General features: G+C 41.2%; 1 protein-coding gene across 6 annotated transcripts in view; it reads right to left on the bottom strand.

The window, feature by feature from the left end:
- Positions 1 to 14,462, bottom strand: part of dus2 (dihydrouridine synthase 2) — an 86,258-nt gene that overhangs the window by 68,133 nt on the left and 3,663 nt on the right. For 5 of the 6 annotated variants that reach the window (XM_020537199.2, XM_048605682.1, XM_048605679.1 and 2 more), the window contains exon 2: positions 13,324 to 13,464. The exons of the other annotated variant lie outside the window; for it this stretch is intronic. In XM_020537199.2, the coding sequence (XP_020392788.2) occupies positions 13,324 to 13,464 (141 nt within the window). The remainder of the gene's footprint in view (positions 1 to 13,323; positions 13,465 to 14,462) is intronic. 6 annotated transcript variants of the gene reach the window in all.

Below are 14,462 nucleotides of genomic sequence, written 5' to 3'. Positions count from 1 at the left end.
GGACCCGAAACGTTAACTCTGTTTTTTCCTTCACAGATGCTGCCAGACCTGCTGAGCTTTTCCAGCAACTTTGTTTTTGTTCCTGATTTACAGCATCCACAGGTCTTCAGGTTGTTAATGTTAGAGAGCAACTGACTGAGTACCCTCCTGGTGTGATGGTGGGAATTTGCTTGCATTGGGAGTGTTTTACAATCAGAAAGAGTAAATATTGAAAGGCATTAGCTTGCTTTTGGTTTAAGAAGAATCAAGAACTGATTATTGCTGAGAAAAAGAATAGATTGGAAAACATTTGGGGGCATTTCATATAAGATCTAACTGGAGTTAAATGCAAGAGAAAGGAGTTTGTACAGAATGATTAGCATAAAGATTATCTCAGTATAAATTTGAGAATTCCAGACCAGAAGTGTTTGGTTTGAAACATGAAGGGGTATTTAAAGCTGAGAAAGTTAAGCATAGTTGTGTGAATAATCAAGGAAAAGACCATCAAGCTCTCAAGACTAGGAACCAAAAGAAAATAGGAGCTCAAACCTATAGATGTGATAGAAAAGGGAACTTTCTCTGTCTAGTATTTGAGTGGTGAAGAGTGATGGCGTTGAGAATCGTTGGGATTGTATTTTGCTGTGTGTTTTGAAATCTCTCAAATGATATTAAATGTAAATAGCTGGGTTTGTTCTAATTTATCATCATTTATTTTACGTAAAAACTCCATTTTACTGCTAAAACCAAATCTGAAGCATTGTTTGCTTATATTTCAGCAAAACAACACCATATTAAATTTGTAAAAATCTATCAACCCAGGTTTCAGTCTGGGATCTGACTTGTCCAGTAGGAACAACAGGGATCATAATACTCAAAATTACTAGTTCAATGATTTAGCCACCATGACCTTTTCTCCTTTCTTCATCAGGCCTTGAATTCTGAAAGAATAATGTTAGCATTCACTTCAAGAGGGCTAGAATACAAAGAAGTCAACAGCAGAGATGTACTGCTGAGACCACATTTGGAATACTGTGAGCAGTTTTGGGTTCCATATCTAAGGGAAAATGTACTGGTATTAGACGGGGTCCAGAGGAGGTTTATAAGAATGATCCCAGGGATGAAGAGCTTGTCATATGAGGAGCAGTTGAGGATTCAAATTTCTTTGAAGACCTAAGTTTTGAAACATTGCACAAAATGCATTTATTTTAAGTTGTGTGAAAAAAGCTGGAGTGGTTTCTTTAAAAGAGATTATTGAAAGTTCACTATGTACATTGGAGCTTTTTTAAGAAGGCTTCCTGGAAAGACTAATGATAAGCACTAGCTTTACCACAGATGCCTGCTGGGCGTTGTCTTAAACACAGATGGTCCTTAGCAGGCTTTCCTCCAACTGAACCAGATAAAAATCAAGCAGCTATCTAAGCAGGCTGAATCGGAAGAACATTTGTTTAGAATCAGTTGCCAAGTTGCTCTCTCTTATTTGTAGAAAGATGACCCTCTTGTTGAGTTCAGGGTGGAAACTTTTTTTTTTTGGAACAGCTATTGAAGGATTATATTTCTTGAACAAGTTGTGTCTGTAAGACTGCAGAGACAATGATCCATGACCAGACATGGCAGAACATCAGAGCAACAGACTTTGAAAAATATTGCAATTGATTCTTTTGTCTTTGGCCAAAACAGCTTGTTGTTTTGAAAGTCACTTGCTCGAGAGAAATGCATTCTTTTCTCTTTTCCTGAAGACTGACCAGGTTGGTTGATTGATTGATTGATTGTCACGTGTACCAAAATACAGTGAAAAGCTTTGTTTACGAGTGGTATAGGCAGAGCATTGTAAGCAAAGAATGTACAGATCTAAAAGACTTAGACAGAGGCATATAGGTTACAATGCACAGACAGTGTGCTAGGTGAGATCAACATTAGCAAGATCAGCATTATTTAAGGCTAGTGAGTCCATTCAACAGTCTGATAATGGCCAGGAAGGAGCTGTTCCTGAACCTGCTGGTGCGTGTTCAGGCTTCTGTATCTTCTGCCTGCCAGAAGAGGTTGTAGGAGATCATTACTGGGGTGTGACGGGTTTTTGATGATGTTGGCTGCCTTTCCATAGCAGCGAGCCATGTAAATGGAGCCCACAGATGGAAGGTTGGCTTCCGTGATGGTCTGGGCTGTACACACAACCTTCTGTAGTTTCTTACAGACCTGGGCAGAGCAGTTGCCATACAAGGCTGTTATGCACCCAGACAATATGCTTTCAATGGTGCATCTGTAGAAGTTGGTGAGGAACTTCATCGACATGCCAAATTTCCTGAGCCGCCTGAGGAAGAAGAGGCGCTGTTGTGCCTTATTGACCATCGCATCTACATGGGAAGTCTCAGACAGGTTGTCAGTTATCGTCACTCTGAGGAGCCTGATGCTCTTCACCCTCTCAACCTCAGTTCCGTTAATGTAGATGGGGGCATGTTTTCTTCCCTTCTTTCTGAAATCAATGACCAGTTCTTTAGTTTTGCCGATATTGAGAGACAGATTGTTTTCATTGCACCACATCACCAAGCCCTCCATCTCCCTTCTCTAGTTTGACTCGTCGTTGTTAGATATCCGTCCCATTACAGTGATGTCGTCAGCGAACTTGTAGATGGCGTTCGTTCGGAACGTGGCAACACAGTCGTAGGTGTAAAGGGAGTACAGTAGGGGGCTGAGGACCCATATTTGTGTCTGTTTTGAGAATATTTAAACAAACAATCATTTCTACTTCTACATTACTGACCAAGTCTGGTTTTCACTAAAAATGCAATAATTGGTTAAGTTTTGTGTTGATAATTAAATCCATAATTGTGTTTTTTAAGAAACCTGATTGATAGATCTCGTTGTTTAGAACTCAACAGAGAGAAAGGTATTAATTTGTCAACTTGGTAACTGAGAAAAGTACTTTCATTTTACGCAGTGACCATGGAGTAGTGTAGTGCACTCTTCCAGCCTTGGCCATAATAGTTAGGAAGGAGCCTAACAGGTGTCACTGCAGGAAGGTCTTTGCAGGCACCTCCTCCAAGATTGAACCACCTCATTAAGACCCTTCGTCCGTGTCTCCCATCCCTACTGGGTGGGATCTGTCAAGCAGGCTGTAGCAAAATCACTGGAGTACGTTAAAGCTGGAGACCTAGGGATCTTCATCTCCTTTGACTGGTCCCAGTAGTGATCCTGGAATAGGCTTGAGTGCAGAGTTGCCCAGTCAAGCAAATCGGTTGGGAGCTCTCCAAGGCAAGGCTTCCTTCCAGATGTGGGTAGAAGTCCCACTCTAAAACAAGGTGGTTCATCCCACCATCCCCTGAATAATCACTCTGGCCAACCTTTCAGTGGAAATGGTTAATCCTTCCTCTCATAAAGCTGTGTTGTGGGGACAGCATGGGAGCCCTCCCCCTTTCTTGCTGCAAGTTACTAGAACACATTGGGCCAATTTCGCCTGCAAATTTTCCAACTCAAAACCGGACAAAATATTCTGCTGGGTGAGGAGTCAGTGTCAGCTAAATTCAGGGGAGTAAGACTTTCAAACCAACAGCTGGCACAGAACCTGTCCATGTTTTCAATATGCATAACTGGCAGGGAGTGTCCCCAGTGGAGGAGCATGATGTCAGAATGTTGCCCGAATGTGTGCAGAATAAGTTCTTTCCCTGAATTCGGTGGTTAAAAGCCAATAAGAAGGTTTACTGCGAATGCAGCCTTCACTGGTATTTGCAGAAGCACACGCATAACTTCTAACTGCGTTGATAAGTGAAAACAGCAGGACAAAGATAGTGGAATTGCCGAAAGTTCATTAATCCCAATGTTGCTGTTAAAAGTCTCTCTTTTGGATGGAATGGGTGAGGAGCACTTCAAGACTAAAAGCAAAATATCACATGTACTTTAAATAGCCACTGTAACTTGAATTCAAATGTCACAAAATCATAGATTCCAGATTTTTTTTCTCCAGAATGAATGATACGATGCCAGTATTTTGCATTCCAAAATTGCTGGTGTGTTCTTTAAATCACATCTGGCCTTTGTGGGATAACTCTTCCCATCAGCAAACTGAGGCATTGCTACAGGAAATAACATTCACAAAGGCTTGTGGTAATTGAAGTTTATATCATATTTTTGGCCATGCAACTTTAAATTTAGAGTTAACAGAAGGGTTATGTGCCCTGTTGTACAAGTCTGCCTGACGGTGAATCCAGGTGGTTTGATTGTTAACGGTTAAAGAAGATCCCACAGTGTTTGTATGTGTGATTATCTCAGTGAAACAATGGTAGCAGGCTCTGAGTTAACCACAAAAAGACAAGGAGGCTGCCAGAAAGGTGTTCTTGCGATTGGGATGTACACAGTTACGCTTTAAGCCATCATTGACTTCTAAAGCAAAAGGGAGCGTTGGTCAGAGATAACTAATTAGCATTCTTTCCAAGATACAAGGTCAATGGCAGCCCGGTAGCTTAGTGGTTAGCACTGCTGCCTCACAGTGCCAGGGGCCCAGGTTCAACTCCACCCTCAGGCAACTGGCTGTCTGGAGTTTGCACATTCTCCCCATGTCTGCATGGGTTTCCTCCCACAGTCCGATGATTTGCAAGCTAGGTGGATTGGCCATGCTAAATTGCCCATTGTGTTCAAGGATGAGTAGATTAGGTGGGTAATAGGGGGATGGGTCTGGGTGGGATGGTCTGAGAGTTGGTGTGGGCTTGTTGGGTTGAAGGGCCTGCTTCCACACCGTAGGGATTTTTTGTGTTGCATGGCATCATTCGCAAGAGGACAGAGGAAGGCAGGCTTCCTTACAAATGAATGATTAGGATATTCAGACAGCAGAAGATTCTGATGGCCAGCAAGGAGGAAATGCTGCTCAACTTTGTAAACTGCTGCAGCTAGGTGTGGACCTAGAATACATTCTATTTAATTTCAATATAGAAAATATTTGGGAGTTTAAATCATAAGCAATTACTTTGTCTATCTGTATACAAGGCCTGTGTGATTTAATCTCCCATGGATATGGGCTTACAGTAGAGGATATGGAAAGAGATAGATTAGATAAGAAGCCATTGCAGGATTGGCTTACAAAGGTACATTTTCCAAAAATCTCACTGAACCTCACAAACTGGCTCAATTTGAGAGTCCAAGAACGAGAGCGTGCGAGAGACCACATCTACGGTTCATCATGGAAGAATGCAGTTGACCGCTTATGTTTGGATTGAAGAGACCATATTTGGGAGAATTTGAATGAGACTGGAAGATTCACCTTGCAGAGGCTAGAGAAAAGAACGTGCAGGGTAAAGCTCACTGTAACTAGACATTTTGGGGATTAGAACTACCTAACCGCGAAAGGAGAAAAGGAAGCAAACCCTAAGGAGCCAATAATCATTTTGTATTAGATCTGGAAGAAATGAACAGTCTACTTATAGAGGAGGGAGTAAACTATAACCATCAATATTAGGTGATTTAATGTGGTTTTAAAAGTTAAATGAGAAAATCCAAGTTGCCTACTTAACCAATGTTTTGCCAGCACATATCCACTGGAATTTAGAGGAGCAAATGGAAAATTGAATAAAATGCATGGCCTGAGTGGGGATTGACAGTGTGGATATGGAAAGGATACTTCCTTTTCTAAGAGAATCCAGAACTTGATGTCACTGTTTAAAATTAAAAGGTTGCATGTTTAAAATCAAGATGAAATTTTTTTCCCCTCACAGAGGGCTCAGAGACTTTGTTATGGTCTTGCTCAAAATACAGTGGGAGCAGAGTCTTTGAATACTTTTAAGGCAGAAGTAGACAGATGATAAGCAAGGGATTATAAAGTCATTGGGAGTAGACAGGAAGGTGGTGTAATCAGATCAGCTACAATTTTATTGAATGGTTGAGCAAGCTTGAGGGATTAAGCAGTCTACTTCTGCTCCTAATTCATATATAGACACAAGTGCTTGCACATTCCTTTTAGTTTTGTGTTGCAGTAAAAGTCTTAAAAAGTGAAATCATGTGTGATTCCTTCAGCCATCCACCGGAAATTCAAATTTAACTTCTTTAAAGTTAAATCAGCCTCTAAGGTGATTGTAACAATATTGATGCAAATAACAGAAATTGTTTATATTTTGTTACTGTAATTGGGCAATTGGTCATGCATGCAAATAAAACTCTGGAATTTATTAATTCAGCAAATTCTCAGAATAATACAGTATGGTAAGTTGCCATTCTGCTCATGAAGCCTCCAACTTTCTTCCTCGTGAGGCACCTTTAACACTACACACATTACGGTGGCTCCTTTGTTCCCCACATATTAGGTAGAACTCAGACCAAATGTGACAGGCCATCCTAGAACCTGTCAGCACAGTAAAGGATCCAGAGGCTTGACACTGCAGAGATTATGGGCAAAATTTCCCTTCCATGGGCAAGAAAAAGGATGTTTCTTGGTCCCCTACCCCCTCCTGGTAATGAGTAAAGGGAAGTTGGGTGACCAATTTGGATGGGAGCAAATATAAGCCTGATTCATAGCAACTGCCGTTACCATTACTGTGAAAAACAACAGGATATCCAGATTCAGACCTAGATGTCATCCTTGAGGCAGTGAATGAGAAATGCAGAGTCCTTTTCCTGGGGGAGGGTGGCAGGAGGCAGCCAAGTCACAGTAAGGTAGGCTTGACTGGAAACACGGTGAGTACACAGAACATGCGTGGCAGAAATTAGATCCAGTGTCGGAGGAGATTCCACGACTGGGCTCTAACCAGGTGAGTGCAGGTCCCAGCCCTCAGAACACACCACTTAGTATTCACTTCTCCAGCTGACACTCCAACTGAGGAGGCTCAGGGTTCTTGTTGCTCTTGAACCTGGATGGGTCTGTACTGGGAATACATACCCACCTGTCAGAGGGGCCCAGACCCACACTGCCACTGAGGGCCTGCACAGAGATGAACGGCCAAAGACCAAACAGTCTGCAATTTAGAGTGACAAGGAATCAGGCAATTATGGAATTTATGATCTGTGTCAAATGGAAATGCTTCTAGGCCACTTCAAGCGGATATAAAAAAAAAAGTTTTCCTTCCATTTTCTCCCAGCTTTCTGAGGAGGTCACAGTGGGGGTGGCAGCAGCCGGGGGCGGGGGTGAGGGGGGTCGGGGAGCGGATGATAAACGACAAGGGGCACTTGTACTTATGAATACTATCCAATACAGGGTTGTAATTTTAAAAGATTTGACATACATCTATTTCCTGTATTTACGAAAGCTATTTGCTATCGTCTGCATCGTGTTCCAATTTGTATGCAAATCGACTTGAAAACGGACTTGAGAACAGAATCTCTTCACAACCCAGGGACTGCCTGTTAAAGACGAGAGCTTCGTGGCCCAAGAAAGGCAACAGCTTTGGTCAAGTAGGACAACAGTGCACCATTATGCTTTCTATGTTCTTCTGGGAGAAGCACAATCCGAATGATTGGGAGAGGGCCCAGGCTGAAGAAGAGAACTACTACCTACTGATAATTATCGCTATGTAAGAGAAAACCACAGTGATTCATTTTTGCACGTTAGAAATTGCAAACTTAAAGCACTTTCCCCACTAACTGTGACTCCAGATAGTCAATCAACTTCCTGTCAGCTCAACTCCTTCAGGGGATGAGCCTTTTCACACATTAGCAGGTACAGACTTATCAGTTTTATTCAGCTCGGAGATAATATTGATCCAAAGATCACAAAGGTGTTTCTCCAGTTACAAAATATCCTGCAAGTCCAAAAGAAAGTAGCAGCAATGAGCAGGCCATTCAGCTTCTGCTCCACCGTTCTAGACCATGGCTGACCAGCCAAATCCACACCATTTTCCTGACTGTTGCCACATCTCGAATGTCATCAAATCTTTCAATCACTTCCTTGAACTTACTTTGTGATTGGACTGCCACAATCGTCTAAGGTCGAGAATTCCAAAGACTAACCATCCCCTGAACTGAAGTGGCTCCTCCTCATCCAAGTCCTATACGACTTATCTTTTATTCTGAGACTGTCTTTCCTGCTTCTAGAGCCATAGCCAGGAGAAACATTGTTTCTGCATGTACCCTGTCTATCCGTTTACAAATTTTCTATGACAATTTCCTCTCAGTTTTCTAAATTCCAAAGAATACAGGCCCAGTCTCCTCAATCTATCCTTATAGGACTGTCCTGCCATCCAGGAATCAGTTTGGTGAACCTCTGCTCTACTCCCTCTATGGCAAGCATATCCTTCCTTTGGCAAGGGACCAGAACTGCATACAGTACTCTCGGTGTAGTCTTACCAGTGTTCTATACATTTGAAACAAGACTTCTCCACTCCAATACTCAAATCTTGCAAAAGGCTAACATACCATGTCTTCTAAATGCTTGCTGCATTGCATGTAAGCATTTAACAAGGTTATGAACAAGAACATGTAGGCTCCTTTGGACATTAACACTTCCCAATCTCTCATGATTTAAGAAATACACTGCACCTTTGCCTTCCCACCAAAACCTCTCACTCATCCACATTGTACTCCATTTGCCATGATCTTGCCCACTCACTCAGTCTGCCCAAGTCCCCATGAAACCTCTTTCTATCCTCCTTACAACTCACATTGCCACCAAGTTTTCCATCAATTGTAGACTTGGAAATTTGTAATTGGTGCCCACATCCAAATCATTGATTTTGATTTTGAAAAAGGTTGAGCCCAGACAATGATCCTTGCAGTGCCCCACTGGTCATAGCCTGCCAACCTGAAAATGACCCATTCGTTCCTACCATCTGCTTTCTGGCTGTTAATCAATCCTTAATCCATACTAGCATATTACCCAATCCTACACGCTTTAATTTTTTTTACCAAATTCCCTTTCCAAAAGCCTTCTGAAAATCCGCATTACTTCTCAATGCTGACAAACGTGCAATGTCGAGCACCTCCCCTTCCCCCAATTCTCACTTTAGGGGATGCAGTTTTAATTGATCCTCGTTATACTGAGCTGTTTCTTCTAGTCACGCATCTGAAACGTACAAAACGTCTGTCAGCAACTGTCCTTGCGACACCCTGATCCTGACCAAAAGCAAAAGATTTTAATCTTGCAAAAGGTTGGATCAGATTGACTATGTTACCTACCACCCAAACGTCCATAGGAGCTCTTCAACTTCAAAGGGAGTAGCCCTGATACATGTAGAGATAGTAAGAACTACCGATGCTGGAGTCTGAGATAACACCCGACCTGAAACGTCAGCTTTCCTGCTCCTCTGATGCTGCCTAGCCTGCTATGTTCATCCAGCTCCACACTGTGTTATCTTATTCCTGGTACATGTCTTCTCTTTGACAGCTCCAATACAGGACACTAAAACTCAAGTTCACTGCAGTCATCATTGACTTATTGTCACTTTTCCCAAAGGCCAAGCTTATCTTCAGTCCACTAAGCTTTATCCATTGTTGCATATCCCTAACTTACAAGTAAGTGGAGTTAAAATACTGATCAACTATGATTTGATTAAACTGTGTCCGAGGCATGAGGAGCGGAACTGTCTACTCGTGTACTATTAATGCAGCTCAATTCTGCTCAGGGACATGAAAATGTACCAAAAAAAAAAGAAAGACGACGTTGAGAATTTATCGAATCTCCTGCCAGACTTCTGCATGTTGAACATGACTGTGATGCTCTACATCCTTTCTTTGCAGCATCACATTACAAAGCTTTGCTCTTTATTATAAACCAGGCAGAATCAATTGAATGGGTTTAGTTTGGGGCAATTAAAAAAAAAAAAAATCACCAACTATTGAAAACATCAAGGCTTATAAAAAATCACACTTTGAGGTCGACACATTCTGTGGAGCCACAACTCACAATCACATCAACACATTGAACAATTAATTAACCGAACTCACAGGATACAGAAAATACATGAAAATATTGGATTACGCAGCATAACAGGAGGTGCTTTAGAACACTTCAAAGATCAGCATGTAGAATTTAAATCTGGTACAAATATGTCATATATTTCCTTTCAATCAAGGTACCTCCAACGAACTGACTCTGCATGAAGCACTGAGATATTATAAAAAGATGAAGGTTCAAGTAGAAATCTTTTGGTCATGGAATTCACTCATGAATTGAAACTCTCATTGTCACATTGCAATGATATTTCTCCAATATCTTTAAATGCTTCATGTACAGTCAGTTAACTGGAGGTGCGTTGGTTGAAAACAAAAGTGGGCTTGTGGAATGCGCTGCCAGCAGTGGTAGTGGAGTCAGATACTTTAGAGACATTTGAGCAACTCTTGGATGGGCACATGGAGGATAGTAAAATGTAGGGTACGCAGGGTAGACTGATCTTAGTAGGATAATAGGTCGGCACAACATCGTGGGCTGAAGGGCCTGTACTGTGCTGTACTGTTCTATGTTCTATGAAAGCAGGTAAGAAATATTAGTGCCAGATTTAAATCGTAAATGTTTATCCACAAAATGCCCTCAAGTATCTGCTTCTGCACTGTAAAACCAACCAGTTAAGTGACTTTTACGAAGTAGGCAATAATGAAATGGTTTGAAAGTACTTATATCATCACTTGCAGATTTAAATACAGTACCCATTAATATCCTGTCCCAATCCATGCATTTCTATATTTTCCTCACGTACTTTTGCATTAACCAGCATTACCTCAGATTATCGCTGTCACTCTTTCAATCAGACCTGAAGTTTCAAATGGGGTTAAACACAAGGACTGACAGAAATTTTCCACGTGACAATAGAATAGGTCAAAGCCTTGGAACTTGAACTGTATCATCCAGGTCTGCAAACTGCTACAAGTCTAATCAATTCTTATTAAATTGAGGTCCATAATTTGGTACTATTACAGCTTGCACCACTGCCAATGAAGCAATTTGCAGGTGCATACTGTAATTTAACGTAAGTTGACAGTGTTGTAAGAGGCAGGGAGGTATTGAAGCCTCCAAATTTTGCCTGTTCCATTTTGGTTTCCCAGTTCTAACTCTGGTTTTTAGGCAACCTGGCTGGAGCAGGACACACAGATCAGTAGCCATCTTTGTTCCTTTAAGAGACTCTGTCCCCTTTCCCACGTGTCTTCTCCTTCTCACGACCTATATGATGCCCCGATACAACACACCCTTCATTATTTTTGTTCTGTCAGTTTGGCTTTGTCAATAAGTAAGAAAGAAAACATATTTTCAGCAAGACTAAATTCCAGACGCTTAAGTGTCAAAAATATTCTTTTACTTCTGCAACTTTCATTCCAATTTGAAAAAGTCTAAACAAAATCTCAGATTTCCCCTGGGTCCAGGTTTCAAAACTTACACAATTTACTGCAGCCAAATTCTCCCCAGAGACCCAGTGGAGCATAGCATAAACTCCAATGCAAGGGCCAAGGACAACTTACGAAAAGGGGGGAATGCATATAGAGTTTTGTAACGATTGAAATAGTAAGATGATTAACAGTCAAACTGTTGAAACACTCCTGCTTCTAATTCCACAAATGGCTGAAAATAGTGGATTTTACAAAATTAGTGAAAGAGGATTAAAACAGGGAGAAAGAGGGAGAGAGAAAAAAATACAAAATAGGGGTTATAGAAAATGAAGAAGTGCACAGGGGAGAGATAAAGAGAGAGAGAAGGTAAGTGAGAAAGAGTGAGTGACAACTTTGAGAAAGAAAGCATGCAAATGAGCAACGAAGAGTGAAAGATGGATTCAGAGAGCAGTGAGCAGGTGCATATCACTTTAAAACCGATTATAAAAGTGGTGATGTACAACTGGTCAATCAGCATCTGAAGGAAAAATGATAGATCCGGAATTCAGATTGACTTGTCATTACAGTTAGCTGCAAATTCTCTAACTGGAGAATTTAAACCATGACAAGTCTGTAGCAGCATGGACAATTGTTTTAGCATCAAAATCTGCCCACATTAATAAGACATCATGACAATACCTTTGAAGCTCAGTAATTCTTTTCAAGTATAAAAAAGCTTTTGTATTTGGTGGCAGGATAGGAAAAATGTCATAGTGTATGTGTGAAATCCACCAACCAATCCTTCACAGACCCAGTTTCCCAGGGTTTACTGCATCATTTCCACCTGAATATTATTCTCCCTAAGCAGGTTTTTATTCAGAATCCTCAAACATCCAGAAAATAACCCGTTCAATTAAACCAGCTCACTGACCACAACTTTCAGGTTTAGATTATAGTTTCTACAGAAGCACTATTAAACCAACAACTTCAGGGACGTCCAGAAATGGCGAGGCAGCATCTGTAGAGAAAAGATAAGTTTCCTGTTCTATCGTAGGCTCAACAGTCAAATGTCACGACTTGCCTTTGTTCTTCACAGATGCCTACTGACCACTTTTGGTAGTTTCTCAGCAATCACCAAGCGATATTAGATTTACAGCCTGGATAACATTCTCATCCGCTCCAGTTTATCATTTGTCACAATGACAAGATGTCTGTTGGTACGTGCTTTAAATGCTCATTGAAGATAGTAACTCACAATTAGAGTAAGAATTGTTGCTTCCAATGGAGAAAACATGGCAGGTACTTTTTACAAATCTCACAATGCTAAATGTTCCAACCATACACCACAGGAACAGCAATAGGTCATTCAATCCTTCAAGCCTGTTCCATCATTCAATGAGATTGTAGCTGATCTGTGGCCTAACATCATATATCTGCCTTTGGCCCACATCCCTTAAGATTTTTGCTTAACGAAAATCTATCTATCTCAGAGTTAAAATTAACAAGTGATCTAGCATCCACTGTGGAGAAGAGGTCCAAAAGTTTACCACCCTGTGTGTAGAAGTGCTTCCTAACATTTCTGCTGAATAGTTTGGCCCAATTCTCAGACTACATCACCTAGTTCTAGAATCCCCAACCAGTGGGAATATTTTATCTTTATCGACCCTGTCTTTCCTGGTTAATATCTTTATAAGTTCAATCAGATCACCCCTAACCTTCTAAATTAAAGAGAAAACAAGCCCTATTTCTTTCATCTCTCCTCATAACTTAATCCTTGGCGTGTATAGCATTCTCGTGAGCCTATGTTGCACTCCCTCCAAGGCCAGTGTACCTTCCTAAGATGTTGTGCCTTGATCTGCTTATAGTACTCCAAGTAGGGTCTGACCTGAGTTTTGTATAACTGCAGGATAACTTCTGCATCCTTGTACTCCAGTCCTCTCGATATGAAGGCCAGCATTCCATGAGCTTTCTTGATATTTTCTGAACCTGTTTGTGACATTTAAAAAAGAAATCCATGTGCCTGAAGCCAAGTCTCTTTGGACATCCACTCTATTAAACTTCATACCATATTGCCAGTGTACTGTCAATAATACCCAGTTAGCATACTCCAGGAATGATACACAAGCCTTTCCTTACCTCACAGTATACAATATCTGCTCCATAATCTAGTGCCAGTAATCTCATCGGTAAGGTACCAACACGCACCATAGGGGCTAGGATCACCTTGTTTCTATAACAAAGTCTGTTAACAGTTTGGTTGATCATTTCTTCTGTAGCCTGCAGGAGGGAACAAAACATGTCTTTACCGAATGTCATCTGTGGTTTGGCAAACTTGATGAAACCACCACCACTTCCAATATTTACACCTCAACTTTAATGGGGAAAGTGATGTTGCAGTGCCACAATTGAATAAAAGTAGAAACAGAGCTAAAGGAAATATTAGCACAGGGCAACTGAAACCACACAGTTAAAGAGATGAGCTTAAGGAGAATCTTAAAGCAGGAGATAGAATTTGGAGAAAACTATTCCAGAACTTCAAATAGCTGATGGCACAGAGGGTAATTGTGGGGTAAAGGGGTCAGAGGCAGGTGGACCAGACTGTAGGTGGTTACAGAAACAGGCAAAGTGAGGTCACAGACTTAAACACCACAATGAGCAGTTTAAATTACTGCGGACCAAGAGCTAATTCAGGTCAACAAGAGAAGACAAGTTAAAACAATTTGTTTCATTTCTTGTAAAAGGAGGATACTGCTGGTGTTGGAAATCTGAAACAAGCATAGAGAATGGTGGAGAAACTCAGCAGGGTCTGGCAGCACCTGTAGAGACAGAAACAGAGTTAATGTTAAGAGACTATAGATCAGTTAAATGAATGGACAAAGATCTGGCAAATGGAGTACGATGTAGGAAAATGATAGTGTTAATTTTGGCAGGAAGAATTTTTTAAAAATTATCTAAATGTTGAGAGTTTGCTGAGAGACATTGGTGTCACAGTGCATGAATCACAAAAAGATTATTATGCAGGTACAGCAAGTTACTAGGAAAACTAATAGAGAAAGTTATAGTTAATTGCAAGGAGAACATAGGGAGGGTATGCTTCAGTTTTACAGGACACTGATGATGCCACACCTGCAGCACTATGGACAGAGATAGTAGGAACTGCAGATGCTGGAGAATCTGAGATAACAAGGTGTAGAGCTGGATGAACACCGCAGGCCAAGCAGCATCAGAGGAGCAGGAAGGCTGACATTTCGGGCCTAGACCCTTCTTCAGAATTC

This window comes from Rhincodon typus, chromosome 15 (assembly GCF_021869965.1).
Source record: "Rhincodon typus isolate 14 chromosome 15, sRhiTyp1.1, whole genome shotgun sequence".
Lineage (NCBI taxonomy): Eukaryota > Metazoa > Chordata > Chondrichthyes > Orectolobiformes > Rhincodontidae > Rhincodon > Rhincodon typus.
This window is presented reverse-complemented; position numbering and strand designations above follow the sequence as displayed.